Source organism: Salvelinus fontinalis, chromosome 12 (genome assembly GCF_029448725.1).
Source record: "Salvelinus fontinalis isolate EN_2023a chromosome 12, ASM2944872v1, whole genome shotgun sequence".
NCBI lineage: Eukaryota > Metazoa > Chordata > Actinopteri > Salmoniformes > Salmonidae > Salvelinus > Salvelinus fontinalis.
In genome coordinates this window covers 13,454,471-13,481,683 of record NC_074676.1, presented here as the reverse complement: position 1 = coordinate 13,481,683, position 27,213 = coordinate 13,454,471, and the positions used below count along the sequence as shown (strand labels likewise).

Below are 27,213 nucleotides of genomic sequence, written 5' to 3'. Positions count from 1 at the left end.
TTGGTGATGCAGAAATGAGAACAGATTCTGTTTTTATGAAAATCTGTAAATATTTTGCCAAAGAAACATTTCTAGTTGGTCTCAGGGACTGTAAAACAGTTAGAAAGGGAGACTTTTAAAAGGGATTGAGTGAAGTAGCAACAAATAATGCGCGTTGAATTAGCAACTAATAAGCATGGAGAGCCTCACAAGTTTGACAAAATTACCTTTCAGTCTAATACGGCTACTTATTACTTTTGTAGCTCTTTGTCAGAAGTGCATTTTTTGTAAGTAGTTAGGCCTAACTGTCCTCCAAGTTTAGCTGGAATTTAGCCCAAAAGGATTTGAGGTAATGTGATGGTTGACAATAGGCCTATTACATTGGACTACGTCTCGTCCTGCGCTGCGCAGAATATCAGGTCTCAACAACGATTGGAGAAGTGGTTTAACATCACCAGTACCACATCCTCATGATTTATATATCTTTCCATAAGCGCAAAGTGACCGCAAGAGACAGGTTGGAATGTCTGACTAAAATACGGGGACAAATCAACCTTTAAAAAAAAAAAAAGGAGTGGTGATTGAATTCGTTGCTAAAATGCGGGACATGATTGTTTGGTTGCGGGACCTAGGACAAAGGGACAAAATACATGACTGTCCCACACAATTGGAACATGTGGTCAACCTTGACCATGACCCTGTTGTCATGGAATTACCATCATTGGAATGAATCATTTCTTATAGGCTAAGCAGATGCAATATATCACTTTTGAATGAGAATAACATTGTCAGTTTGATAGTCCCCATAGACTGACATTGTCCTTTTGCCAATGTTTGTAATGTGGGACCTTTGTTCATAGGGTAAATCCATTTGAATTAAATCACTTTTTGACAGCATCCCATTTGATTTAAACTTTTAGCTACATTTTTGCCAATTGAAGAAGTGGTCAGAAAGTGCATTTTTGGACCTGAATGCCACAACATTCCGTAGGTAAAGGTTCTCAACGTTGACCCATTTTGCATACCCCAACATACCATGAGACATCCATGTCTTCATCACTGGAAAATATAAACGGTTGAGTTTGACAGCACTATTTGTAAGCGTTTAAATTATATCAAACAATTTGATTATTTCTTGACAAAAATGTGCTTTAATAAAAAAATACATTATTAAACTTTTAAAAAACACGTAAACTCAGATTTTTTTTCTATATTCGCATAGCTTAGACCCTATTTCTATTTCTCCATCATCTGATTTTTTGTGTTGTGCCTGCCTTCGGTTTAGACACAACATGTGCCCTTGAATGCAGGGTGGGTGTCATTTCAACCCTAGAAATATAATTCATAGAATGGACCTACAGTATCCCTTCAGACCACTGCAATTTAGCTGCTACACCACTGACATTTAAAATTTTAATTGAAATTGAAACTTCTAATTACTACCACAAAGATGACTGCCAGTCCACCCACCGTTGAATGTCATCTTAAATGGTCATGTCTATTCTGTTATCTATATTTCTATGATTTCAATAGGCTTCCTGTGGAGGTTTGACATTATTATTTAGAACAGATATTCCCATTCAAGTCAACATTGTCTGATGTCTGGACCTCCAACCATCTTTGTGGTACCATTTGAAAGTTGACATTTCTATTGTATTCCCATGATATAGTACATTTAATCAGCCAAAACATGACATCCACCTTGTATCCAAGGTCATGTTGTCTCAACTGATGACAGGCACAACACAAAATCCTTAGATGATGTAAAATGGGGTCTAAGCTACAACATAATATGAAATAAATTGGAGTTTACACATTTTTAGATAATTGATGTCGAAGGGGGAAAAAATGACATTTTGATAAACATTAATATCAAATAGTTTGACAACCTTGTTTGCAAGCTTATAAATGATATCGATCTCAAGCGTTTATCTTTTCCCGTGATGAAGACATGGATGTCTCATGGCATGGTGGGTTATGCAAAATGGGTCAACTTTGAGCAGCTTATCTCTTTGAATGTTTCGGCATTCAGGTCTACAATGGGCAAATATGTATGGAAGGTTTCGTTCAAATCAAAAGGGGGGTGACGTCAAAAAGTGATTGAATTCAAGTGGGTTTACCCCATCCTCGAGCCATACTGAAATGCAGCGTGTCATTGAACTTTGCGTGGCTCTGTGTAACATTGCTGTTAGTTGACTTATTCTACAGCAATTCTACAACCAAAAATGTATTTCATCAACAGCTGCTTTTGTGTTTTGAATCATGAACATGGTCACGAAAAACTTGAACTCTCTGAATGCCAAGTAAGATTTCATAATGTAAAGCGAGAGAAAGCGAGAGTCTGTGTTGTAATATTATTGCTACTGGTAAGGAAGAGTATTATGGCTCGGGCCCACATAATAAATGACTCTTTCACAAGCAGAAGGCTTATAGATGAAAAGCAAACATGTTCCTAGTCTGAGGCCTCTTCCTCCTCTCCGGCTCCACCATTTCACAGTTGACGTGACTAAGCCTTGGAAACTATGAAACTACTCGCTGTACGGCTCTGTTTGCTTACAGGTTTCAGGTTAGCTCCCTAGGAAACCCAATCTAATGAGTAACTGGAGATACGCCACCACACACCCTGCTATTTCCCTAAAGTATGCAAATGCTTGGAAAGATTGTCAGATATTGAAATCCCTGGAACCGTGTAACCAAATGGATTTATGACATGCAGTAGCAACAGATGCTGATTTTGTGGCTCTATTTATTAGTGCCCTGTATTTGCTCCTATCTTCCTCTGTTCCTTCGTGTGTGTTTATGGTATTGGCAGCTGTAATGGCTGGTGCAACTCAGGACTGGGAAGGAGGTGGTGTCTGAGTGATTTGAGAGGTAGCCTACTCCAGGTGAGTGACTGGCGACTACCCTGGCAGGCTCCTGTAATTTAGCACGTAGATGAAAACACACTGGCCACACAATCCGATTATACAGCTACTGGTACTAATAAAATTTAAAAGGAGCAATCCTTTGTTGGTGCTAAATACTCCCCTTGAGTAGTTAAGAGATTTTGAGTTACTACTGTAGAGTAATTCATTTCTTTCCATGGCTTTGACTGAGTTCCCTAACAAATCCGATGACCCATAGTCTGGGATGGGATATATATATATTTTTTTTTTCTGGAATTCAATCGCTTTCCAATTCAGAAGAAATCCCATGTCCAGTTAAATTGGCAGGAACTGAAATGGAATTCAACTCTGTCCTTAGTTCCCTCCGTGAAGGGTCAGTCCAGTGTCTGACCCAGTGGTGCCACATGGAATATTGTTTGCGTGAGCTGTAGGACAATTGATGTTGTGGAAGAGATGGGTCGAGAGGTTTTTGGGTGAAGGACAGGCTCGCAGCACAGGCTGGCTGAAACCTGACCGCCTGAACATGTGAACATAACCAGACAGCCTAGTTAGAGAAAATGATGATAGATCGGACTAGATGCCCAAGAGGTGTCTGTTATTCTGCTGAGCATTAGTTTGTCTGGATGGAAATGGTTTTCCAGTCTGGTGCGGAGGTGAAATTCCCCACACATTATCGCAAGTGGTTTTGTATCAAAATCAGAGCAGGGGTTTGTGAAGTATGACTATCACAGCCTGAATATATGTTTTTGCTTCATATAAGATGTGAAAGACAGATGGTTCGAAGTTGGTCTTTGCCAGATGTGGTTTTTGGTTACAGTCAACAACAATTGTGTACTCAATGTGCTCTGAATCTTTGTCTTTTCATAGCTTTTTGACTAGACAACCATCTGTTCCTGCAGTGGAAACTGAAAAAGGGAAAGGGTTGCGCCTGCCCTTGTATGTTTTAAGTTTTATTAGTCGTATGTACAGGATACACATGGTATACACTGTCCAACCAAATGCTTACTTGCAGGTTCCTCGACAATGCAACACCAATTTAAAAATAGCCTTAGAAAAGATAAGAGTACGAATATCTAGTAAATGGCTCACTAGAATAGAATACATTTTTAGCCGAAGTACAATACAGGAAGGCACAATTTATAGTCCAATATTTACACGTGTATCAGGGAAGGGGGGATTATGGGGCAAGTGTTTTAAATTGTGCAGTATTAGCAATACGAGTCTGGTGGCAGGAGTTCTGATGTGATTGTGGGTGGAGATGTAAGATCTTAGGGATGACAGGCTTACAAAAGGTATATTTGATTTAGAACAGAATGGGTAGTGACCAGGGCTTAGGCCAACCCCATATTCACCTATTGACTCCAGGGCTCTAATAATGTTGACATGGGCAAAAAATGATAAGGAACTTCTGTAGTATAGTCTGCCCAGGTCCGTAGTCTGTATGTGCTCCATAAATGTTCTGATAACTTTGTTGAGGTCTATATAGCTCCATATTTCCACAGATACTGTTTATATGATGTTGGATAAGGACATGATGATGCTTTCATAAAGCATTTGTAGTGGAACCAGAGTTTCATCTGGCTTCCACATAACCATCTGTGTGTCATTTTATCTTAACTAGTGTGGAGCCCTACAGCTGCTGCGGTCACGCATTCCCTTCGCAAAATCTCCGGAGCCTGTTTATAATCACACCTGTATCTTGTCCTTATCGTCTGTCTGGCTGGCTGGAGGGTGGTGGTCTGGCTGGAGGGTGGTGGTCTGGCTGGAGGGTGGTGGTCTGGCTGGAGGGTGGTGGTCTGGCTGGAGGGTGGTGGTCTGGCTGGAGGGTGGTGGTCTGGCTGGAGGGTGGTGGTCTGGCTGGAGGGTGGTGGTCTGGCTGGAGGGTGGTGGTCTGGCTGGAGGGTGGTGGTCTGGCTGGAGGGTGGTGGTCTGGCTGGAGGGTGGTGGTCTGGCTGGAGGGTGGTGGTCTGGCTGGAGGGTGGTGGTCTGGCTGGAGGGTGGTGGTCTGGCTGGAGGGTGGTGGTCTGGCTGGAGGGTGGTGGTCTGGCTGGAGGGTGGTGGTCTGGCTGGAGGGTGGTGGTCTGTGCAGATGTGGACTGACTGGTGATCCTGAGTTTGCCACTTGAATACGTACAACTTTTCTCAGAAAGGGCCTTTAAATCAACCCGTACTGTAACTCCATGACATTTCCGATTTTCATAACCACCTGCCTGGCAAAAAGTAATTCCCATAACGTGAGCAAGAATTGAACATGTTTTGTGTCCACTCCGGACCTAACTAATCCAGCTAGCCCTGGTGCGTTTTACTCCACTACCCAGTCCCTCCTCTGCCTTTAATCTCAGACAGAGCATGTGAGGGGAGTTGAGCAGAAATCCCGCTCACCGCTAATCACAGGAGAAAAGACTACCGCTCCATTCATCAAAATCACAATTTAACCAACACCCATCAATTTTTGACACTACCTGGACTTACCATTTGGTTTTGAAGTATTGAAACCAAACCAAATGATCCGAATGGAAAGTATTATAATAAACATGAAAGGTGAATGTAATAAGCGCTCATAATTTCAAATAGGTTACATGTCATATTAAACAGCATATAAACATTCTAAATAGGTCAGGAGCCAGACAGGGAGACTAAGAAGGAAAATGCGATGGTGCACGGAGAGCAGGCCAGCAGCGGAGAATATCCTCTCCACACCTGCAGAGCCACTGGGGATGATAAACACCCTTTATGCCACTCTTGCTGGCTGGGCAGGGATGCATTTTGTTCTCTATAGGTAGGCCTGAAGGTTTTTAGGCAAAATAACCCAATCAAAACAGAAAGCTCCTTGAAAGAATATGCCAGGCCTATTGGACCAAAATCAACTATGGCCTATTGTATCGATAATAGGTCAGATTTTTTCTGTTTATAAATACGTTGCTATAATGACACAATTAGCTACCCACCATGTTGCTATAATGACACAATTAGCTACCCACCTCGTTCCTTTCTTTTAGCATGTGCACATAGTAATAAGTATGCCATCATGCTTTCTGGATATGTGTCTTTTCAGGTTCCACAATGATTATTTAGTTGTGGATATTACATCACTGCACTCCCTCTCTTGCTATTGGTCCTCATCTTTGTAAGTCTCCTTGATTTAGCACCTGTGTGTTTTATCAGTTTCTTTATGAAAATATTTAGCTAAAGCAAGGGGCTATAGATAGCAGAACACAAGTAGACTACAAATGCATGCTGGGACGGGCATGCCCTGATCTCGTGAAGTGAGCGCTACTGGAGTGAAATTGGAGCGGGCGAGAAGGCCGACGCTCCAGCCTTTGGGAGTCTTGCTCTGCGCTCCAGTCAAATTGGGCACGCTCCTCACTCCAGCTCCGCTCTGCTCACATACTCTGATCTCAGAACACAGAACCACATTTTGCGTGCGCTGGCCAGCTATTCGTCTGTCACTGATACCACCATACCTTACACACAGCCTCATCCCAGGAGCACCAAGAGAAGGGCAGCAGAGATGACTGTGTGATGACACACTAGCTGCGCCACTGGGATTCCCCTGGTCCCCAAGGTGTGGTTCACTTCATCCACAACACCTGACTGCTCCGTAGAGGGGATGACATCATGCCGTCACCTTACTGTGTTGTAGTTCAGACAGCAGTGTCAGGGCTAATGATTCCTGGGGCATCGGGTGCCCTTTCCGGGAACTGTCTCTGGAGGCTTCCATCTCAGAGTTCACTAGGAGAGTGCTTCTCTCTGTAACAAAGGAAAAGAGAGGAGAGTGAGGAAGGACAGAGGGAAGCATAGTCTGGAAAAGGGACAGTAGAGAAAAGAGGAGGAAGAAGGAATTAGATAATTGAGGTGATTTATTGTACATTTTCACTCATGTTGTAAAGCTGAAATCCATTGTTTGACTAGGTTATCTCAAAATAACTCTTGTTCATTTACGTTTACATCTTAGTCATTTAGCAGACACTCTTATCCAGAGAGACTTGCAGGAGAAATAAGGGTTAAGTGCCTTGCTTAAGGGCACATCAACTGATGTTTCACTTAGTCAGCTCGGGAATTCGAACCAGCAAACCTTTAGTTACTGGCCCAACGCTCTTAACCGCTAGTCTACCTGTCGCTGTCCTCTTGTATTGTAGGCTACTGATTTGTAAATTAACATTATTTACAGTACATTTTCCTGTTACATGGCAGTGGACTTCAGTCTCTGGTTGAAGTAGGCTCCAGCCTTAATGATCTGTACATAGAGACCAGTGGAATATATGATACAGAGGAGATAACACATGGAGGGGGACTACTGTAAGAACGTCACTTTTGGTGACCTTTTTAAAGGGATATTCACATCACACCATTACTGTTTACTCAATCCAAAAAGGCTCATTAGAAATTGCACTCTGGGTCAGGTGGGCATAATTTGAAAGCATTTTCTATTGCCAACATGACAAGCTAAGTTATAAAATACAATCTTACAGTGTTAGTCTTTCAAAAGGCAATTCAGGGAAACAGATTGAGTTTTGGTGCGCATAGAAAGGGGTCATGAGTGCGTTCATGTGCGTGTCCCACAGTGAACAGACAAACAGGCTCATTCTGTTCAGAACAGCCTCAATTCGTCGAGGCTTGGACTCTACGAGGTGTCAAGCGTTCCACAAGGATGCTGTCCCATGTTGACTCCAATGCTTTCCCACAGTTGTGTCAAGTTGTCTGGATGTCCTTTGGGTGGTGGACCATTCTTGATACACACAGGAAACTGTTGAGCATGTCCTTAATTTCATATGCGGAGTTTGGTTATTCTCCGTAATGGGTCCACATGCTCAATTACTGCGTCCATAATACCACAGTCGACTGCAGTTACTGCACTTTTACTACAGTTTCAAAACGGCAATGTTTTTTTTGTGATGGAATCAGATATTTCAAGCCACATTTCAAACCACCAATCTGATTACCCTGCGACTGGTGTCCGAACAGTCAAATCTGATTTATTTGCCCTTTTTAGACTGTTATTTGGCATAACTTGTTGCTTGCTAGCTTATCTGTTAAGTTTTGCCAAGAACATGTGGTAGCTAACTAGCTTGTTTTTCAAAAACAAATGAGTGAATGTGCTAGAAAGCTGAACAGCTAGCTAGTTGACTGCTGTGGCTAGCCAAAAATGACTCGTTTTGAAAGTTGGATCATCTTATCATTGAGGCTTTAAAAGCGTTCTCACACTGATGTTGAGCATTCAAAGCAACTGAAACACGTCCATGGCAGGCACCTTAGCTTGCTACATAACTTCTGAGTGGTAGAAAACACGTGCACCACCAATCAGCCTACTCCAATGCGCACACACCCGTCGTTACTATGCCAACTAGAGTAGCCATGTCAGCAAATGACTGCTGTCTGAACACACACACATCTGAGTTAGTCACTTGCAACTTGCTGTTTTGACAGTCACTATTCCAAACCGGATTTGAAAAACAAAAGTGATTTGAGCATTAAGGCCTGCAGTGTGAACAAGGGTTTAGTCTTCAAGATCCTCTCCATTCAAACACGTTTTAGAATAGAACGTCATATAATCCAACCTCAAAGCTGTGTGGTGTGTGTGAGAGAGAACCCTTACGTGTGTGTATGAGCTGCAGGTAACTGCCAAAATAAAGGAAACACCAACAGGGTGTTAATAGGGTGTTGGATCACCACGAGCCACCAGAACAGCTTCAGTGCATCTTGGCATTGATTCTACTGATTCTTTGTTGAACATTATTGGAGGGATGCGACACCATTCTTCCACAGGAAATTCCATAATTTTGTGTTTTTGTTGATGGAAAACACTGTCTCAGCCAGCGCTCCAGAATCTCCCATAAGTGCTCAATTGGGTTGAGATCTGGTAACTGAGACGGCCATGGCCATGATTTACATCATTTTCAAGCTCATCAAACCATTCAGTGGCCACTCGTGCCCTGTGGTTGGGGGCATTTTCATATGGGGGCATAGCCGTGGTAGCCTGTAACATGTTTGCCTGTAATGTGTTCGTGGTGTGTGTGTGTGTTCTATTTGTGTGTGTGAAAGCCTGTCATATATCTAGATGCCACAATATATTTGCTTTGTGAGGCAGAGAATGATGCACGTTTTGCTGCTTCTTGGTCTTGCATTTGTTTCTTACCAATAAAAGCCCTGTGCGGGGGGTCCTAATAAGGACACCTTCTGATTAGGCCTACTACACAGTAAACGCCTTGATTTACGGGCTTTGGAAATGAGTGGCCTCTCTAGATGTCACTTAGCTATTTCTAATCATGTCCATGATTTGTTTAATGTGAATGCCCTTCTCCCATTTTGTAAACAGTGCTATGAAGTTAAGTTTCCTCCACTGAAACTTGATAGTGTTTTCTTAATGTCCTGAGTTTAATTTATACCTACTGTATGTATGTAACAAAAATGCATTGCACAGTATTTCCTTCTGCGTGGATAAAATGAGCATCCACATTACTCTAGCCTATAATTGTATAGACTTCTCTGGTCTGGAAATGGCCAGGCATGGCAGGACAGGAAGGGTAGTGCAGTGTAGCGTTCCACATGGGAACTGGAACACACTAGCATATGGCGCACGGCTGACATGGCACATCCTGTGTTGACTGTCTGGTTTGAATCACCCGGCCAACCGCCACCCCCCTCCAGACCTAGCGTCGTTTCTGGGTTGTAAATGTTTATAGCTTCATTAGAAGTGAGGCGAAGTGTGCGATGGGGCTGTGATTTTGGGGAAACGCTCTTTGCTCCTCGGATGCTCCCCCATTATGACGTGTCCTTCCCTCCACACTAGAATCTAGCGGTTTGCGTTTTCATGACCTTGAGAGTAAATCCTTCAGTCCCTATGAACAGTCAGTGTGGAAATGACCACCGAGACAACACCTTTCAGGACCTGCTCCATTCCAGTCAGTCTCAAAAGTGTGATTATTGTCCTGCCAAAACAAAAGGAAACTGGGATACTCTGTCCACATGGAGTCTGGGAAACATCTTCTCTGTGTTTCTGGTTATCCTTGGCGTCAAACGTGTTCCAGTAGCTAGAGGGACTGTTCTCTCCTCCCCTGTCCTGTCCTGCTTAACACCATTATTCAACTTCATATTCACCATCTCCAGCACCACCCCAACATCAACATATGTGGAAATGGTGCGTTTCTGTTTTGTAGTAAAAAAGAGAGGAAGATAAGTGTGTCCAATGACATCATCGGTGTGAATCATGTTATTTTAACCAATTATGACGAGGCATTGGCAACACTTATCTTCCTCTTTATCACAAAATATAGAAATGTGCCATTTCCACATGTTGAGATGGTGAATATGAAGTCTGATTCTGACCCACTGTTCTTAGAGGAGGCCATATAGGGCAGTAAGGGGCACACAGAAATGTCCTTTTGGAATTTGAGGACTGTAACTCCCGAAGTGTTCCACTACTTTCAGTGTTAGGAAACATACACCTTGTATGAACAGAGAATCCCAGAAGTAGATACTGCCTGGTTCATAGTTACTGTAGTGTGTTGCTGTCTGCTGCTGATGTATTTCAGAGTTTATCCACGGTACAGGGAGGAACTGAACCAGTCCACCTGTGCAGGTGGCTTAGTGTAGACCAGCTGGTGAACCCACACAGACTGAACCCACAGCTGCAGACTGCCTTCTCAAGGAGCCCTTTGAGCTATTTAGGGAGAGTGGAATCATGTAGTGGTGTCCAGGGAAAGGGATATGTGGGCCATTGTGAAGAGGCCACCTCTGCAGGCGCTGCTCTTCCAGAGCTGACAGTTGTTTTGACAGCGGTGACGACTTGGCAGGGTGTGAAACATTTAACAAAAATATAACACGCAACATGTAAAGTGTTGGTCCAGTGTTTTATTAACTGAAATAAGAAGATCCCAGAAATGTTACATACGCACAAAAAGCTTATTTCTCTCAAATGTTGTGCACAAATTAGTTTACATCCCTGTTATGAGCATGGTATATCAAGAAGCTGATTAACCTCTTAAATGTAATGGCAAAATGTAGATTTCCGCCCTAAAAAGACATACCCAAAAGTAACTGCTATTCGTGTGTAATTACATGATTCTGACATGCAAACACGTGGTATATTTGGAAAGAAGACATCTGGGCTAATATGAGGAAAATATCAGAAGATAGGAGTTACATAGTTCAGAATACACAAGATCAAGCACACACAAAATAACTGTCTTTCATTGACAAGCTATAAGTGAATTATTGATGCCCAGAGCTGGAAACACATCAGATGGCTTCCACGTGGTTAATATCAGAAAACAATATGAGATTGATAGACCTAACAACTAGAAATGGGCAGATGTTGTAGTAAGTGGTGTCAGGTTTGGTCACGGGATGTTTCCAAGTGTCCCTAAACCTCTCCGAAGTGGCATATGTCTGTAAATTATATAATTACAGTGCTATTACATATTTCCAATACCTAAATGCTATTTGTTCAGTATAAAAACACAATTTATACCATATCAACCTCACTCAAACATTGTGGTGGTTTTATGGGGTATTCAGGGTCCTTTCAACCTCTCTAAAGTGTCAGAATGTGGTAATTGCACAGTTTTAACACACTGGATGTGCCTAAAAGTTATTGTTCACTATAAAAACTACATTTCTACAACACCAACCTCTCTCAAACATTGTGGTGGTGTGTTTTTTCAACCTCTCCAAAGTGCCTGAATGTTTAGCCTAGGCGCCATATCCAATGTCTTGGGCCTACATACAAATGAACTGTTTACAAAAACTAAATAAAAGCAACATGTATAAATATATACACATACATTTAAAAAAAATCATGTCTGATCAAACAAACTTGGTTACACACACATTCTTCACTAAAAAAGGTGCAAAATAGAAATAAGCTGAAATATTTACAAATGGTGTTCGTTTTACATCCCAGGTGTAGATGACTGGATTTGACTTTCACCATAGCTTGTGCATGTCGTGATTAGTCTTTGAAGCAGTCCCTCTCTGCCAGGAAACAAAAAGCGAACGGACAGAAGGTCTGGCATTTCCCCCTTTTTCCCTCTGTGTTTTGAGCAATGCTGCAGTTCTTCCTTTTGTCATGTGTGTTGGATAGTGGCGTTCACCTTGAGTGGGGGTCTTGTGATGGTTGTGAGGTTGCTTTAGGCCCCCAATTCAGCCATTTCCAACATCAACTGCTCTCGGAAGTCCAACTGGTAGAGGGGTTTGACCTTTTGCTTTGGCCATCTGCTTGTGGAGAATGAAATAATTGACTGTAACAATGTCCACAAAGTGGTAAAAAGAAATCTTATACCACTTCCTGGTCTTGTGGAGGACCTGTTAGTAGCCAGATAGGTTGACACCCCCCATGCTGGCATTGTCCCTATTCCTGTTTCTGTGAAGGACTACATTGTTCCTTTTTCACCCTCCTTGAGACATGTTATTGAATGCCTTATGCTGTGTGGTGAACATGGTTACTTCCCTAGTGTACTTCCATTTCACAAAAAGCAGCTTGTTAGTCCTGATCCAACGTATGGTTTACTTACTTTGGCTTTGGGGAAACTGATTCTGTTAGGACGAATCTTCTTTTTGTGTGTATTTTACCCCAACTTTTCAATCTAGTCTCATCGCTGCCATTCCCCAACGGGCTCGGGAGAGGCAAAGGTGGAGTCATGCGTCCCCCGAAACATGACCCGCCAAACCACTCGCCAGCTTAACCTGGAAGCAAGCTGCACCAATGTGTCGGATGAAACACCAGTCAGCCCGCAGGCATCCGGCCCGCCACAAGGAGTCGCTAGTCGCTAGATGAGCCAAGTAAACCCCCACCAGCTAAACCCTCCCCTAACCCGGACGACGCTGGGCCAATAGTGCGCCATCCTATGGGACTCCCTACCACGGCCGGTTGTGGCACAGCCCGGAATATGAACCCGGGACCGTAGTAACGCCTCTAGCACTACTGCATGCAATGTAGTGCCTTAGACCACTGCGCCACCCGGGAACACCCTACTTTCTTTTTCAAGAGGTCTATGAAAAGTGGGGTGATTGACATAGCAGTGAGGGGTGAAGACCTTGACCGGCGGGGACGCTTGCTGGGGAGCGGTGGCTCCTAAACATCATCATCAAAATCCTCTGCATCCTCCACTCTGTAGTGAATCAAATAACGGGATATATTGTTGTAAGACACACAGAATTACAGTTGACAAAATGTACAAAACGACATTACTATGAAGTAAAAACACCACGCCTAAACGTTATCTGTACAGTGACTCACATGGAAGGTGTGAAGCACACACACACAATGCAAACAGTAACACTTTGGAGACACAGGCAGAGGTGAGAAACTCAAATAAACAATGGCCATGCGAGTGTAGTGGCCTCTACAAAGATACAAGGATGAAACTTAGAAAATAACTACTTTGAAATTATAGCACATTGAAATGACTTTTTACATTTACATTTAAGTCATTTAGCAGACGCTCTTATCCAGAGCGACTTACAAATTGGTGCATTCACCTTATGATATCCAGTGGAACAACCACTTTACAATAGTGCATCTAACTCTTTTAAGGGGGGGGGGGGGGGGTTAGACGGATTACTGTATCCTATCCTAGGTATTCCTTAAAGAGGTGGGGTTTCAGGTGTCTCCGGAAGGTGGTGATTGACTCCGCTGACCTGGCGTCGTAAGGGAGTTTGTTCCACCATTGGGGTGCCAGAGCAGCGGACAGTTTTGACTGGGCTGAGCGGGAACTGTACTTCCTCAGAGGTAGGGAGGCGAGCAGGCCAAATAACGGGATATATTGTTGTAAGACACACAGAATTACACTGGCCTATGTATGTAAACTAAATCCAAAGCACAAAAAGCAGACCACTTATAAAAAAACTAAGCAGGCAACGTCATATTTTTGATGCGCTAAGATATAGTCACTGGTGGACATTCGATGTTGCCATTAAGTCATACATTATCAGATAACATTGGCAGTAGGCTAGATTTGTTCATAACAACACAAGGATGAATGTGATATCCCCATGTAGTTATAGCTCAAACACATACCAAATCGAAGCTTACCTTGTAAGATGTTTGGTGAAAACGTGTAAAATAAACATTTTGACTCTCGGGCCTGGTGGTCAGTAATGGTAGGTCACAGGCAGACAAATATGATATCCTCATGATCTGTGGAGTCCCGGCTTTCGGTATGTATCAACGGATTCCGTGTTAATTTTGTTTATGCTTCACAACGCTAGCATCCATCTTGAAATTAGGTCATCGGCTTGGCCTGCCCTTATACATTCGTATGCCCCTATACGGTAGTAAATCACACCAAAGATTTTAAGGCACAGGTCAAAAGCCAAGATACTCAGCTTTCCGCAGACACACTGCTTTTGCAAATAAAGGCTACCGTTCTCATAGCAGACTGAATTTAATAACAACATCGAATAGGCTCCCAAAATATGGGGACTTTACATTTAAGAGGTTAAACAGCATGATCATTACACAGGTGCAGCTTGTGCTGGGGACAATAAAAGGCCACTCTAAAATGTGCAGTTTTGGTACACAACACAATGCCACAGATGTCTCAAGTTGAGGGAGTGTGCAATTGGCATGCTGACTGCAGGAATGTCCACCAGAGCTGTTACCAGAGAATCGAATGTTCATTTCTCTACTATAAGCTGCCTCCAACATCGTTTTAGAGAATTTGGCAGTACTTCCAACCGTCCTCACAACCGCAAATAGCGTGTAACCATGCCAGCCCAGGACCTCCACATCCAGCTTCTTCACCTGTGGGATCGTCTGAGACCAGCCACCCGGACAGCTGATGAAACTGAGTAGTATTTCTGTCTGTAATAAAGCCCTTTTGTGATGAGAAACTCATTCTGATTGGCTGGGCCTGGCTCCCCAGTGGGTGGGCCTGTGCCTTCCCAGGCCAACCCATGGCTGTTCCCCTGCCAAGTCATGTGAAATCCATAGATTATGGCCTAATGAATTAGGGCCTTATATGAACTGTAACTCAGTAAAATTGTTGCGTTTATATTTTGTTCAGTATAGTTTTAATTGAAAGTTAAATAAACAAACAATTTCCAGCATCGAATATAGGCTGTAAAAATACATTTATTTAGTAGGCTATACTCAAACTTTTACCAGCTGCACCAATTTAAACTTGATATGGCCTGCTCTGCATATGGTCTAAGTGAACGAAAGCCTGAATAATTAACTGATAATAAACTGAATTAGCATATCGTAAACATACCTGCTTGCACCATTTGCAGGTTGTGTATCCATCTACCAGGTTTTTGTCTACAATGACTCCATAAACCTTCCAAACCGGGGATTTCACTCACACAGCACCTGTTTCCTAGATGGTGTTTTTCATAACCTTTCTTTCTATCTCCGGTTAGGCCTACGTTAGCCATTTTCACATGAGCTAGGCTAGCCAGGGAAACTCACTTGGCAACATGTTTTCACGTGGGGGGGATGAAACCATAAGTTTCAGCACCACACAAATAACGGACAGTTCCCTGATCCACTGCATTCGTGGCTGGTAGCCTACATGTCTGCCTCACTGCTCACAGAATGGAATTCGCAACACAACAAGCTCCTGGATTTGTAAAAAAGGTTAAATAATAATATGATTGATTTAAAACGTTTCTGACACTCAATATAATTGTTCTAAACCGGGAGTTGACCCACAGGTTAAAATAATGTTTTCATTCTTTTGCGGGTCAACTGCGGGAACCGTGGATATCTGACCAGATGCAGGAGTTTACTCTAGTTCTGTTAAAAAATAACTATGGCAGTTCATATTATTGTTGAGAAGGTTTTGAATTCTGGAATTATATGGGCTAGCCTAATTCTGATGAATTTGTTACATCCGTCCCCTCATTGGGAAGTTGGACACTTACAGGCTCTAGGTCAGTGTCCAGTCTCTGTCCACTCCTGCCTGCAAGCTCTGTCCTGGAATATGATCTGAGGACTTAGATCCCTGCTGTGTGGATCAAAGGATTGAGAGACATCATACCCAAGCCGGACACTGCAGTCTGCCATACTGACCTCTTAGACAACCGATACAGTCCAAAGCGCTTTAACAGTATCTCAATAACTGTGTCTTCCTTGTTTATATCAGTAGCTAATAGCCTTGCCGTGACACATTCAACACGACGTTGATATAGGCCTATGTGAAGTGTGTATCACTCTTAATGTGCAACTATCACCACATTGTATAATAGTCAACGATTAGTTTGAACTGAGACATTAAAACTCTTACTGTGCCCTTCACAATGCAATTTGCCATTCAGGAGGTTAAAACCTGTATTAGTTGTCCAGTGGTCAGATTCTTCTGAAATGTGATCTATCCTACTGCCTACTGAAGCACTATCTGTGAACATAATTGTGAACCCTGCTCCAACTTCTAACCAGGGACGTCAGCTCTCTTCCCTGTTGCCTCTGGGGATTTTATGCGACCCGGGCACATCACAATATACCCATTGCTCTGCAAAATAGTTGGATCAAACGCAGTACAGTACAGAGGCTGTTGCCTGTCATTCACTGCTGACCTGATTACGTTGTCTCATGCTTTCTCTTCATCCTTGCATATCTGTGCAATATGGATTCATACATGGAATTGAATTGCGGTATACAATCAGCGCATGGATATTTTGTTGTGCTTGATGTTCTGGCATTCATAGCTGATTCGGCTAATCTATGAATTTCCTGTTTTTGATGCAGCGGACATGATATCCCATTAGATCCTGTTGGATCACTTCTTCAAGACTATTAATAGAACAACATAGGGGATAGGCTGCACCACTGACGTGTGGTGAGGTTGGTGGCTGGGTAGGCACTGGCTATTATCAAAGCCAGATTTACTCAAATAAACCTTGATGAAGCCCAAGTTTACCATAAAACCGACAACCAGAGTGACATTAGGCTATTAACAGAACTGTACAAACGTTTTCACCAAATGCAAATACCAATGTAGTCGAGATACACAAGCGACCAAATAACACACTGCTCGACTCAGCTCAACCTTAGACCCGTTGTAGCATGCAGAGTTACAACAGATAGGTGTGGTACTAAAATACCAATATATGGACACATTTATTCAGAATAATTTGCAACGCATAGCTTTTCACAATGGATTTACAATTCTTCCAATGCGCGGCGTGCACACACACAATAATATTATGTGTGATATTATTACACACACATTTAGTCGCATCCATCTTGTAGAAGCCAAAGCTCGGGCCCGCACTGAGTGGCAGAGAAGCCCCGTTCCCAATATGTCGACAAAGTACATGTCCAAGATGTGTAAAATTCGGGGTAAAAAGTTTGAATTGGAATGTTTCCCACAAGTAGACAGTCCAGTACTCGCTGTTGGCCTGCCCGACAGCGAGCAGTGAGGGAGATGGTGGTTGCCTTGCCTGTCATGAATAAAGTCACGTGCTGTATGCTGCCCTTGTCTGGTCTTAACTTTCATTATAGTTGATGTTCCACTCTTTGAAACCTCCATGATTATTCCAACTTGGAAAGTTGTTTGAGGTGCAGTATAGAGGTAGTGTCCGTATGTCAAGTTGTTTTTGCTAGCAATCTAGCAGTTCAGGGATGCTAGCAATCTTTGTTCAGCATGTAGACATGCCAAATGCAGACCCTGTCCATTACGGTGACTGGAGTAAGGAAGGCCGCGCACGTCAAGGATTTTAATGGATTCAAATGGATGGAAAGTCATGCATTTTTAAACATTGATTTAACCTTTATTCATGAATACCCTGGTATTCGTGAGGTTTTGTTGCAGTTTTAGAAAATGTTGAGATTTTGAGCATAACAGCCACCAGAATCATTCAGAAACGAACATTATCAATATATGTTTTTCAGTATAATAACATTTTTAGATTTGGCTTTTCACAACAGCTTTTTAAAATGAGATTATTACAGGGTAAGCACTGACTACACGTCACTGGTTTACACTGTAGCCAGAGGTCTTTCTAACAAGTTGTTTAAGGAAGATCATTCAAGAACGTTCCAAATCAAACTCGGTAATGTGTCATGATGAACTTGTGAAATATGCAAGCATTCTCATAACTCACTGCGCTTCTCCTCTTTCTCCCTGACAGAATGAGGATGCCTGAGACGGGGAGATAAAGACTTCACCGGAGCAGAGTGTGTGCTAGAGCCAGGGGCTGGGGCCTGACCAGAGACCCCCAGAGGCCCCCAACTGGGGGGAAGGTCCATGGGGACTATGGGGGACCTGGGAGGCTTCACCACCACAGGGGAGAGGGTGAACCCGGCCCACATCTTGTTTGACCGTTTCGTCCAGGCCTCCACTTGCAAGGGCACGCTCAAGGCCTTCCAGGAGCTCTGTGACCATCTGGAGCTCAAGCCCTGTGAGTACCGGGTCTTCTACCACAAGCTTAAGTCCCGTCTCAACTACTGGAAGGCCAAGGCACTCTGGGCTAAGCTAGACAAGCGGGCTGGCCAGAAGGAGTACAAGAAGGGACGTGCATGTACCAACTCTAAGGTATGTGATGATGTAACTTGTCTCATATCCTTGTTCAAAGTACCTCAGAGAGTATTATTTCTGTATATAATAGGGTAGGGCGATATCCACGTTTTCATGTTGTCTATTTTCCCTTGTTAAATATTGCGATTAAATTATATTTTGCGATTAACAGTATATCGGCAATTGAACTTTATGGAAATATCAGCCCACTCTCTTGTATATGAGATACGGTATGGTCCCCCCTCCACAGTGTTTGATCATCGGGGCAGGACCATGTGGCCTGCGGACGGCCATCGAGCTGGGCTTCCTGGGCGCCAAGGTGGTGCTTTTGGAGAAGAGGGATGCCTTCTCCAGGAACAACGTGCTGCACCTGTGGCCCTTCACCATCCAGGACCTTCGAGGACTCGGGGCCAAAAAGTTCTACGGAAAGTTCTGCGCCGGAGCCATCGACCATATCAGTAAGTGGATAAGACTACGCCCATTTCCTGCTCTCCATCTTTTATCAAACGGTTGAACTGCTTTCGCGTTTTGCTTTGTGATCTGATATGATCTATGAAGAGAATAGTTCTGGTGCTTGCCAGGACCATGGATCAGCTGTGACGTTGCAGTCTTTTCGGTCGTCGAAGCTAATAAATAGTTCTTGTTTGACGTTCTCCTCTAATCTGTCGGACTCTCTGTGCAGGTATCCGGCAGCTCCAGCTGATGCTGCTGAAGGTGGCCCTGCTCCTGGGCATCGAGATCCACGTCAACGCGGAGTTCAAGGGTCTCATCGAGCCCCCCGAGGACCAGGAGAACGAGAGTAAGACATTTGTTACGGGACTGCGTTAAGAGCCGTCACAAGACACGACTTCTCTATAGCCAGACACTAAGGGAATACGGAAGGGCCATATGTTACTGTATGTGACAGTGCTAACTGAGAGGTTTCTATTGGAAAAACTCCCCATTGCTGTCAGTGAAGGAAAGTCAAGTCGTATGTTAAATAATACACAGTTCCCCGTGTTGTGTTTTTGCAGGGATAGGGTGGAGGGCTGAGGTCCTCCCCAGGACACACCCAGTCAACGAGTTGGAGTTTGATGTCATCATCGGGGCAGATGGGAGGAGAAACACGCTGGCAGGTAGAAAGCAACAAACAGATGTGTTTTAAAATGAGTTGTGTAAAACACTGTGAGAGCTGAAGCCCTCAAACACAGCTGTGGTTCGTTTACGAGTCCGACCCCTCTTTCTCTCTCTTGCTCTCTCTCTTTCTCCCCCTCCTCTCTCCCTCTCCTTCTCGCTCTCCACTTTTCCTGCTGCTTTGTTGTGCACATGATGTGCCGTCCTTTACTCCATCCATCTTTAGAGAGCACTCCTCCATGGCCTCTCTCTGGAGCAGAGCACGAACGGGTGAATTGGCTGTTTGTTTCCTGTATGAGCTAACAGCCCTCACAACCGCTCTGGGTGCCCTGTAGTGTGTGGACTGCTGTGACCCATCTAGCCCTGAGGGAAGCAGTTTCCCTCAGGGCTAGCCAGTAGTCACTGCATGCAATGATCGTTCTCAGCTTGCAATCTTACATGAGATGATTAAAATAATTACTAGTTATATTGATCGAACTGACACTGATGGTGTGCATCAAAGCCTAGCAGGTGCAAACTTTTCTTTGTCCCGTTCTTTTCTCTTTTACAAACGTGAGTTTGTAATACAAGGCAACTGTTAACTTGGCTAATTTGTTCTCTCGACGTCTAACCCCTGACTCATTCACTGTCTACGTAATGAACCCTTGACCCCCGCCTAACGTGTCCCATCCTTCCTCCCTCTCTCCCCTACAGGGTTCAGGAGGAAGGAGTTCCGGGGTAAGCTGGCCATCGCCATCACAGCCAACTTCATCAACAGGAACACCACGGCCGAGGCCAAGGTGGAGGAGATCAGCGGAGTGGCCTTCATCTTCAACCAGAAGTTCTTCCAGGACCTCCGTGAAGCCACGGGTCAGTCATTGCTCCATAGGGAGACAACATGTAATAACCGTCGTTATGAGGTATTATAAAGGCTCATAGGTGCTTATAACAAGTTATTAAGCATTATAGCTGTAGGCTTTAAGTAACATTTTACAGATGGTTATATATTAGGAGTGAATGGATTTAGGTGATACACATGTATTTTCTGAGAGCATGTCAGTTCCTATTTGCATGGTTTATCCATGGGTTAGAGAAAAGTCCTAGACCCGATTGGACCAGAGTGACAAAAACGTTATCAGCCAAGTTGCTCTTCTGGTTAACAAATAGATTTTTAAATGTTGGCTAGGCCGTCTATAAGTCAATAAATTCACCTTAGTAGCATAAAATAAATGTGCTATAAGCTATGCAGAGCCGTGGCCAGGTCCATTCAGGTCCTCTCGCTTATCAGCTGTAGTTACATAGACCTGAGATCCGATAACAATCAAACAGGACCCGACCCAAGGGAAAAGTTAGAATTTTGGAGCTGGACCCACTCGGGTCCCGGGTCAGGTGTTCGGGTTCATTGTCCACTATTCCTCTAACAAAGACAACCAGAGAGACTGTCAACATTGGTTTACCAAAAATAAATCACAAAACTCTCTTTCTATTGATTTGATAGGAATTGACCTGGAAAACATCGTCTACTACAAGGATGACACACACTACTTTGTCATGACTGCCAAGAAACAGAGCCTGCTGGAGAAGGGAGTCATACTGCATGTGAGTGATCAGAGGGTGAGAGAGACACGTCTGGAGATGTCTCTCTCTCGTACACATGCATGCACACACATAAAGAACTGTACACTCCCTCAGTCACTTTCCGTCTCTGTGTGCCTGGTCCCTGCCTAATGGCCAGACCAAGCCAAAACTGTACCAGGAACAAACCGCCAGCTCAACCACACTTAATGAGAGTTTGTGTCCCCACACTTCATAACACTGCTGTTTCCTTTGACTAGAGTGAGCAGTCGCAAGCTTTAAGGACATCAGGACCTCTTTTAGAAGTTCAGCTTTCATGTTCCAATAAAAGTTACCGCTGTATTTCTATCTTACTTTGGAGGGAAAAAAGGGTTTGGTGATATTTTGCAGACCCAATCAAACTCTCGTTATGAAGGTATTTGAGTAATTGGGAAGTGTAACCCTTTGATAATCGGATTGGCAGCGAATGTGAGTTTTAATCAGCGGTCATCAGGCCAGTACAGTAGGAGGTTGAATGGCTGAACAGGCTCTGTAGGTCCAGTGCTGGGTCGTATTCATTTGGCACCAAAGGGAAGAAAATGGACTGAAACGGGGAGGGACTACCTGAACTTGTCCAATAACAAACGCCTGTTTTCCTTTTCCGTTGCAAAAGTGTTGGTACAGTGTGCACTAATGAATCTGATCCTGATGAGTTGGGCCAGGCTGCAGGCTGAGCGGGGACATAATCAAGGGTGAAAGTAAGGCGGCCCGGTACGGCATCCCGGCAAAACAAATATTGGGGGTACACCGTACCGGCAAAACATGAGCCTATCACAATAATTAAAACAAAATGTCAAGAAAGCTGTAGGCTAATAAACCACTTTTTATCATTTCGGCATGTCAGAGGCATGATAAAGGAGAGAATGGACTTGAAAACGGGTGGTATTTCCTAAGCTCCAAAATGCGATGTGGTTCGACGAGGACAATGACATTTTGCCAAGGCAGATGCTGCGTTCACGTGCTAGTCAGGACTAAGGAACTCAAAATCGCTAACTAGTTGAACACGGCACAACTGCAACCAGTTAGAATGTCGGGAAATGTCAGAGTTCTGACTACCACGTGAATGTGGAAAAAGATGACACCGAGACGCATAACGGACAACAGTGGACCCATAAATCCTGGCCTAATGACACTGTGTGGTGTTTTGTATAGCAGATGTCTCTTTCTATTCACCACTGTGTTCGGAGGCTGGAACATGATGCCAGTAGATGAACGGGAGCAGGTAGCTTAGTAAAGGAGAACGTTTAAGTTATTGTTTGACAATCAGATGACAACATCATGACCGGCTGTGTTTATGCCACAATAAAAGGTCATACATTTTAAAAGTTACATGACAAATATTTACCGACTAGGCCCACAGATATCCTATTGAAGGAATAGGGGTTCTATATGTCATTCGGTTATTAGGACCATAACAAACCGGTGAGTTTTCAGTGGTTTGATGTACCGGTATGTATCCTAGCCCATAGATTCGTTTCCTAAAAGATGACTTACTTCCAGGCATGGTCCTTTTATATCAATGGAAATCACTCCATAGTCCCTTTTTTTAATGCTCCATTTAAAAAAAAAGTTGTGGGGGGGGGGGGGGGTGTTGGCAGGCAGGGGTGCGGTGGGTCGGGTCCACACTGTTCCACCAGCACCGTGAAAAATAGAAAGTCACTCTCTCAGATCCTCCAAATGCTCCACCCTTCACCTCCCCTCCACCCATCCAGATCACCAGTCAGCCAGCCTGACACTGCCGGGCCCAGCCCAGAGAAAGTCAAAGGAAAAGAATGTGCCTCTCACCAGTCTCTTTCAAAGAACAGTCCATTGAGAGCATGCCTTCATTTGATGCTACATATCAGAGACAGTAAAGTATAATTGACTATGGGGGTGTTTAGATTATTATATTGGGAATTAAAATACTTGTTTTTGGAGACATTGCAAATGGGCCTGTACCGTAGTTATTCAATATAACTTTCAAATGTTATTGACTTGATTCGGAATCAAAGTTCTGCTTTGGTGGTGCAGGCTAACCTGTGGAAAATATCTTATTTCCCAAATACCACTGCATGGATGTCATACCTCATTCTCTGTGCGTGACAGTCTCTTATTAGTGTCTCTCCCTTCCTCTAGTCATCAGAGCCGTCTTAACTTCTTCATGTCTCTCCTCCAGGATTATGCGGACACAGAGATGCTGCTTTCCAGGGCTAACGTGGACCAGGCAGCTCTGCTATCTTACGCCTGCGAGGCCGCAGACTTCTCCACCAACCACCAGCTGCCCACGCTGGACTTTGCCATCAACCACTATGGCCAGCCCGACGTGGCCATGTTCGACTTCACCTGCATGTACGCCTCGGAGAACGCGGCGCTGGTACGCCAACGCAACGGGCGCCAGCTACTGGTGTCTCTGGTGGGGGACAGTCTACTGGAGGTGAGGGGGAGTCTACCGGGTGGAGGGTGTTTCAGTCTCACTTAGAAGGTATACTCTCAGTCACTGTGGATAAGGTAGAGTCTGACTGGCTCATTTATATACAGTAAATGAAAATACAGTAAGTGAAAATCAGCGTGACCAAGAGTGTGGGAGAAATGTCAGTGAATTTAGAGAGCGATTTCAGTATTGACGTTTGCTTGCTTGAAACAGACAATTGTATATATAAAACGTAACGTGTGTGTATATACAGTACCAGTCAAAAGTTTGGACACACCTACTCGTTCAAGGGTTTTTCTTTATTTGTACTATTTTCTACATTGTAGAATAACAGCAAGACATCAAAACTATGAAATATCACATATGGAATCATGTCGTAACCAAAAAAGTGTATGCTTACTTGGAGTTCACCATGTTACTCTATTTGTCCCTCTCTCCAGCCCTTCTGGCCCATGGGCACTGGTATAGCCCGGGGTTTCCTGGCAGCCATGGACTCAGGCTGGATGGTGAAGAGCTGGGCCCAGGGAAACACATCTCTGGATGTGCTGGCTGAGAGGTGAGGGAGTGGACACGTTATAACACACACATTGTACTCCCACGTCATACTTAAACTCACACACATACTGTACACACACACTCCACATGCTCACATACATGCGAGCACACACACACACACATACTTTTGTAAGCCTAACACTGTAAGATTGTATTTTATAACTTAGCTAGCCATGTTGGCTATATAATAATAAGCTTTAAAATGATTCCCCTCTCTCTTTCGTTCTCTCGCTCTCTCATATTAATTATATACTGTACCGGTGAAAAGTTTTAGAATACCTACATATTCAAGGGTTTTTCTTTATTTTGACTATTTTCTACATAGTAGAATAATAGTGAAGACATCAACACTATGAAATAACACACATGGAATCATGTAGCAAACAAAAAAGTGTTAAACAAATCAGTCTTGAAGGAGCTCCCACATGCTGAGCACTTGTTGGCTGCGATCCAACTCATCTCAATTGGGTTGAGGTCAGGTGATTGTGGAGGCCAGGTCATCTGATGCAGCACTCCATAAACTCTCCTTCTTGGTCAAATAGCCCTTACACAGCCTGCAGGTGTGTTTTGGGTCATTGTCCAGTTGGGGAAAAACGATATTACCACTAAGCGCAAAACAGATAGGATGACGTTTTGCTGTCGTAGCCATGCTGGTTAAGTGTGCCTTGAATTCTAAATTAAATCACAGACAGTGTCACCAGCAATACGCATGGTGGGAACCACACATGCAGAGATCATCCGTTCACCTACTCTGCGTCTCACAAAGACACGGCGGTTGGAACCATAAACCAAAAAGGACAGATTTCCAACAATATAATATCCATTGCTCGTGTTTCTTGGCCGAAGCAAATCTCTTATTCTTATTGGTGTCCTTTAGTAGTGGTTTCTTTATAGTAATTTGACCATGAAGGCCTGATTCGCGCAGTCTCCTCTGAACAGTTGATGTTGAGATGTGTCTGTTACTTGAACTCTGAAGCATTTATTTGGGCTGCAATCTAGACAATGTAGGAAATAGTAAAAAGAAAGAAAAACCCTTGAAGGTGTGTCCAAACTTTTGTCAGGTTACTGTGTATATAACGGAGTGTGTGTGAGTGAGATATATATATATATATATACACACTCCGTTATCTCTGAGTGCTCTACCAGGAAAAGCGTCTGCATTAGGCTCCAGTGTCAGCCCCTCCTCTAATGTACTACTAATAGGATAGGAGCTTTTGGAGCTGAAGGGAATGTGTTGAATCCTCTGTTCTTCCCCCCCTTGCCTTTCTATAATTCAATTACCATGGTTTCCTCTTTTTTCTTTTTTTTAGGGAGAGCATATATCGCTTGCTGCCTCAGACAACGCCAGAGAACATCAATAAGAATTTCAGTCACTACAGTGTGGACCCCACCACGCGCTACCCTAATATTAGCCTCCACTTCCTCAGGCCCAACCAGGTAGGGTATACACTGAGAACATATGACTGTATGACTATGATTGGAGCATGATGTACTGAATAGAGGTCGACCGATTAGAATTTTGCAACACCAATACCGATTATTGGAGGACCAAAAAAAGCCGATACCAATTACTTGCCCGATTTTTATATGCAGTTGAAGTCGGAAGTTTACATAGACCTTAGCCAAATAAATGTTAACTCCGTTTTTCACATTTCCTGACATTTAATCCTCGTAAAAGTCCCTGTCTTAGGTCAGTTAGGATCACAACTTTATTTTAAGAATATGAAATGTCAAAATAAAAGTAGAGTGATTTTTATTTCAGCTTTTATTTCTTTCATCACATTCCCAGTGGGTCAGAAATTTACATACACTCAATTTGTATTTGGTAGCATTGCCTTCCACAAGCTTCCCACAATAAGTTGGGTGAATTTTGGCCCATTCCTCCTGACAGAGCTGGTGTAACGGAGTCAGGTTTGTAGGCCTCCTTGCTCACACACGCTTTTTCAGTTCTGCCCACAACATTTTCCATAAGATTGAGGTCAGGGCTTTGTGATGGCCACTCCAATCCCTTGACTTTGTTGTCCTTAAGCCATTTTGCCACAACTTTGGAAGTATGCTTGGGGTCATTGTCCATTTGGAAGACCCATTTGTGACCAAGCTTTAACTTCCTGACTGATGTCTTGAGATGTTGCTTCAATATATCCATCTAATTTTCCTGCCTCATGATGCCATCTATTTTGTGAAGTGCACCAGTCCCTCCTGCAGCAAAGCACCCCCACAACATGATGCTGCCAGCGCGTGCTTCACGGTTGGGATGGTGTTCTTCGGCTTGCAAGCCTCCCCCTTTTTCCTCCAAACATAACGATGGTCATTATGGCCAAACAGTTCTAATTTTGTTTCATCAGACCAGAAGACATTTCTTCAAAAAGTACGATCTTTGTCCCCATATGCAGTTGCAAACCATAGTCTGGCTTTTATATGGCGGTTTTAGAGCAGTGGCTTCTTCCTTGCTGAGCGGCCTTTCAGGTTATGTCGATATAGGATTTGTTTTACTGTGGATATAGATATTTCTGTACCCGTTTCCTCCAGCATCTTCACACGGTCCTTTGCTGTTGTTCTGGGATTGATTTGCACTTTTCACACCAAAGTGCGTTCATCTCTAAGAGACAGAACTCGCCTCCATCCTGAGCGGTATGACGGCTGCGTGTCCCATGGTGTTTATACTTGCTTACTATTGTTTGTACAGATGCACGTGTTACCTTCAGGCATTTGGAAATTGTTCCCAAGGTTGAACCAGACTTGTGGAGATCTACAATTTTATTTCTGAGGTCTTGGCTGATTTCTTTTGATTTTCCCATGATGTCAAGCAAAGAGGCACTGAGTTTGAAGGTAGGCCTTGAAATACATCCACAGGTACACCTTCAATTGACTCAAATGATGCCAAATAGCCTATCAGAAGCTTCTAAAGTCATGACATCCTTTAATGGAATTTTCCAAGCCGTTAAAAGGCACAATCAACTTAGTGTATGTAAACTTTTGATCCACTGGAATTGTGATACAGTGAATTATAAGTGAAATAATTTGTCTGTAAAGCATTGTTGGAGAAATGACTTGTCATGCACAAAGTAGATGTCCTAACCGACTTGCCAAAACTATAGTTTGTTAACAAGAAATTTGTTGAGTGGTTGAAAAACAAGTTTTAATAACTCCAACCTAAGTGTATGTAAACTCCTGACTTCAACTGTATTTGTAATAATGACATTTTCAACAATACTGAATG

At 43.4% G+C, this 27,213-nt stretch overlaps 1 protein-coding gene across 28 annotated transcripts in view; it reads left to right on the top strand.

Moving 5' to 3' along the window:
• LOC129866832 (protein-methionine sulfoxide oxidase mical3a-like) overlaps window positions 1–27,213 on the top strand; it is a 121,077-nt gene that overhangs the window by 39,750 nt on the left and 54,114 nt on the right. For all 28 annotated transcript variants that reach the window (XM_055939771.1, XM_055939792.1, XM_055939791.1 and 25 more), the window contains 9 exons: window positions 17,937–18,340; window positions 18,573–18,780; window positions 19,005–19,121; window positions 19,336–19,437; window positions 20,129–20,284; window positions 20,913–21,013; window positions 23,184–23,441; window positions 23,879–23,994; window positions 25,304–25,430. In XM_055939771.1, coding sequence (XP_055795746.1) covers window positions 18,053–18,340; window positions 18,573–18,780; window positions 19,005–19,121; window positions 19,336–19,437; window positions 20,129–20,284; window positions 20,913–21,013; window positions 23,184–23,441; window positions 23,879–23,994; window positions 25,304–25,430 — 1,473 coding nt within the window. In that variant the 5' untranslated portion in view covers window positions 17,937–18,052. The remainder of the gene's footprint in view (window positions 1–17,936; window positions 18,341–18,572; window positions 18,781–19,004; window positions 19,122–19,335; window positions 19,438–20,128; window positions 20,285–20,912; window positions 21,014–23,183; window positions 23,442–23,878; window positions 23,995–25,303; window positions 25,431–27,213) is intronic.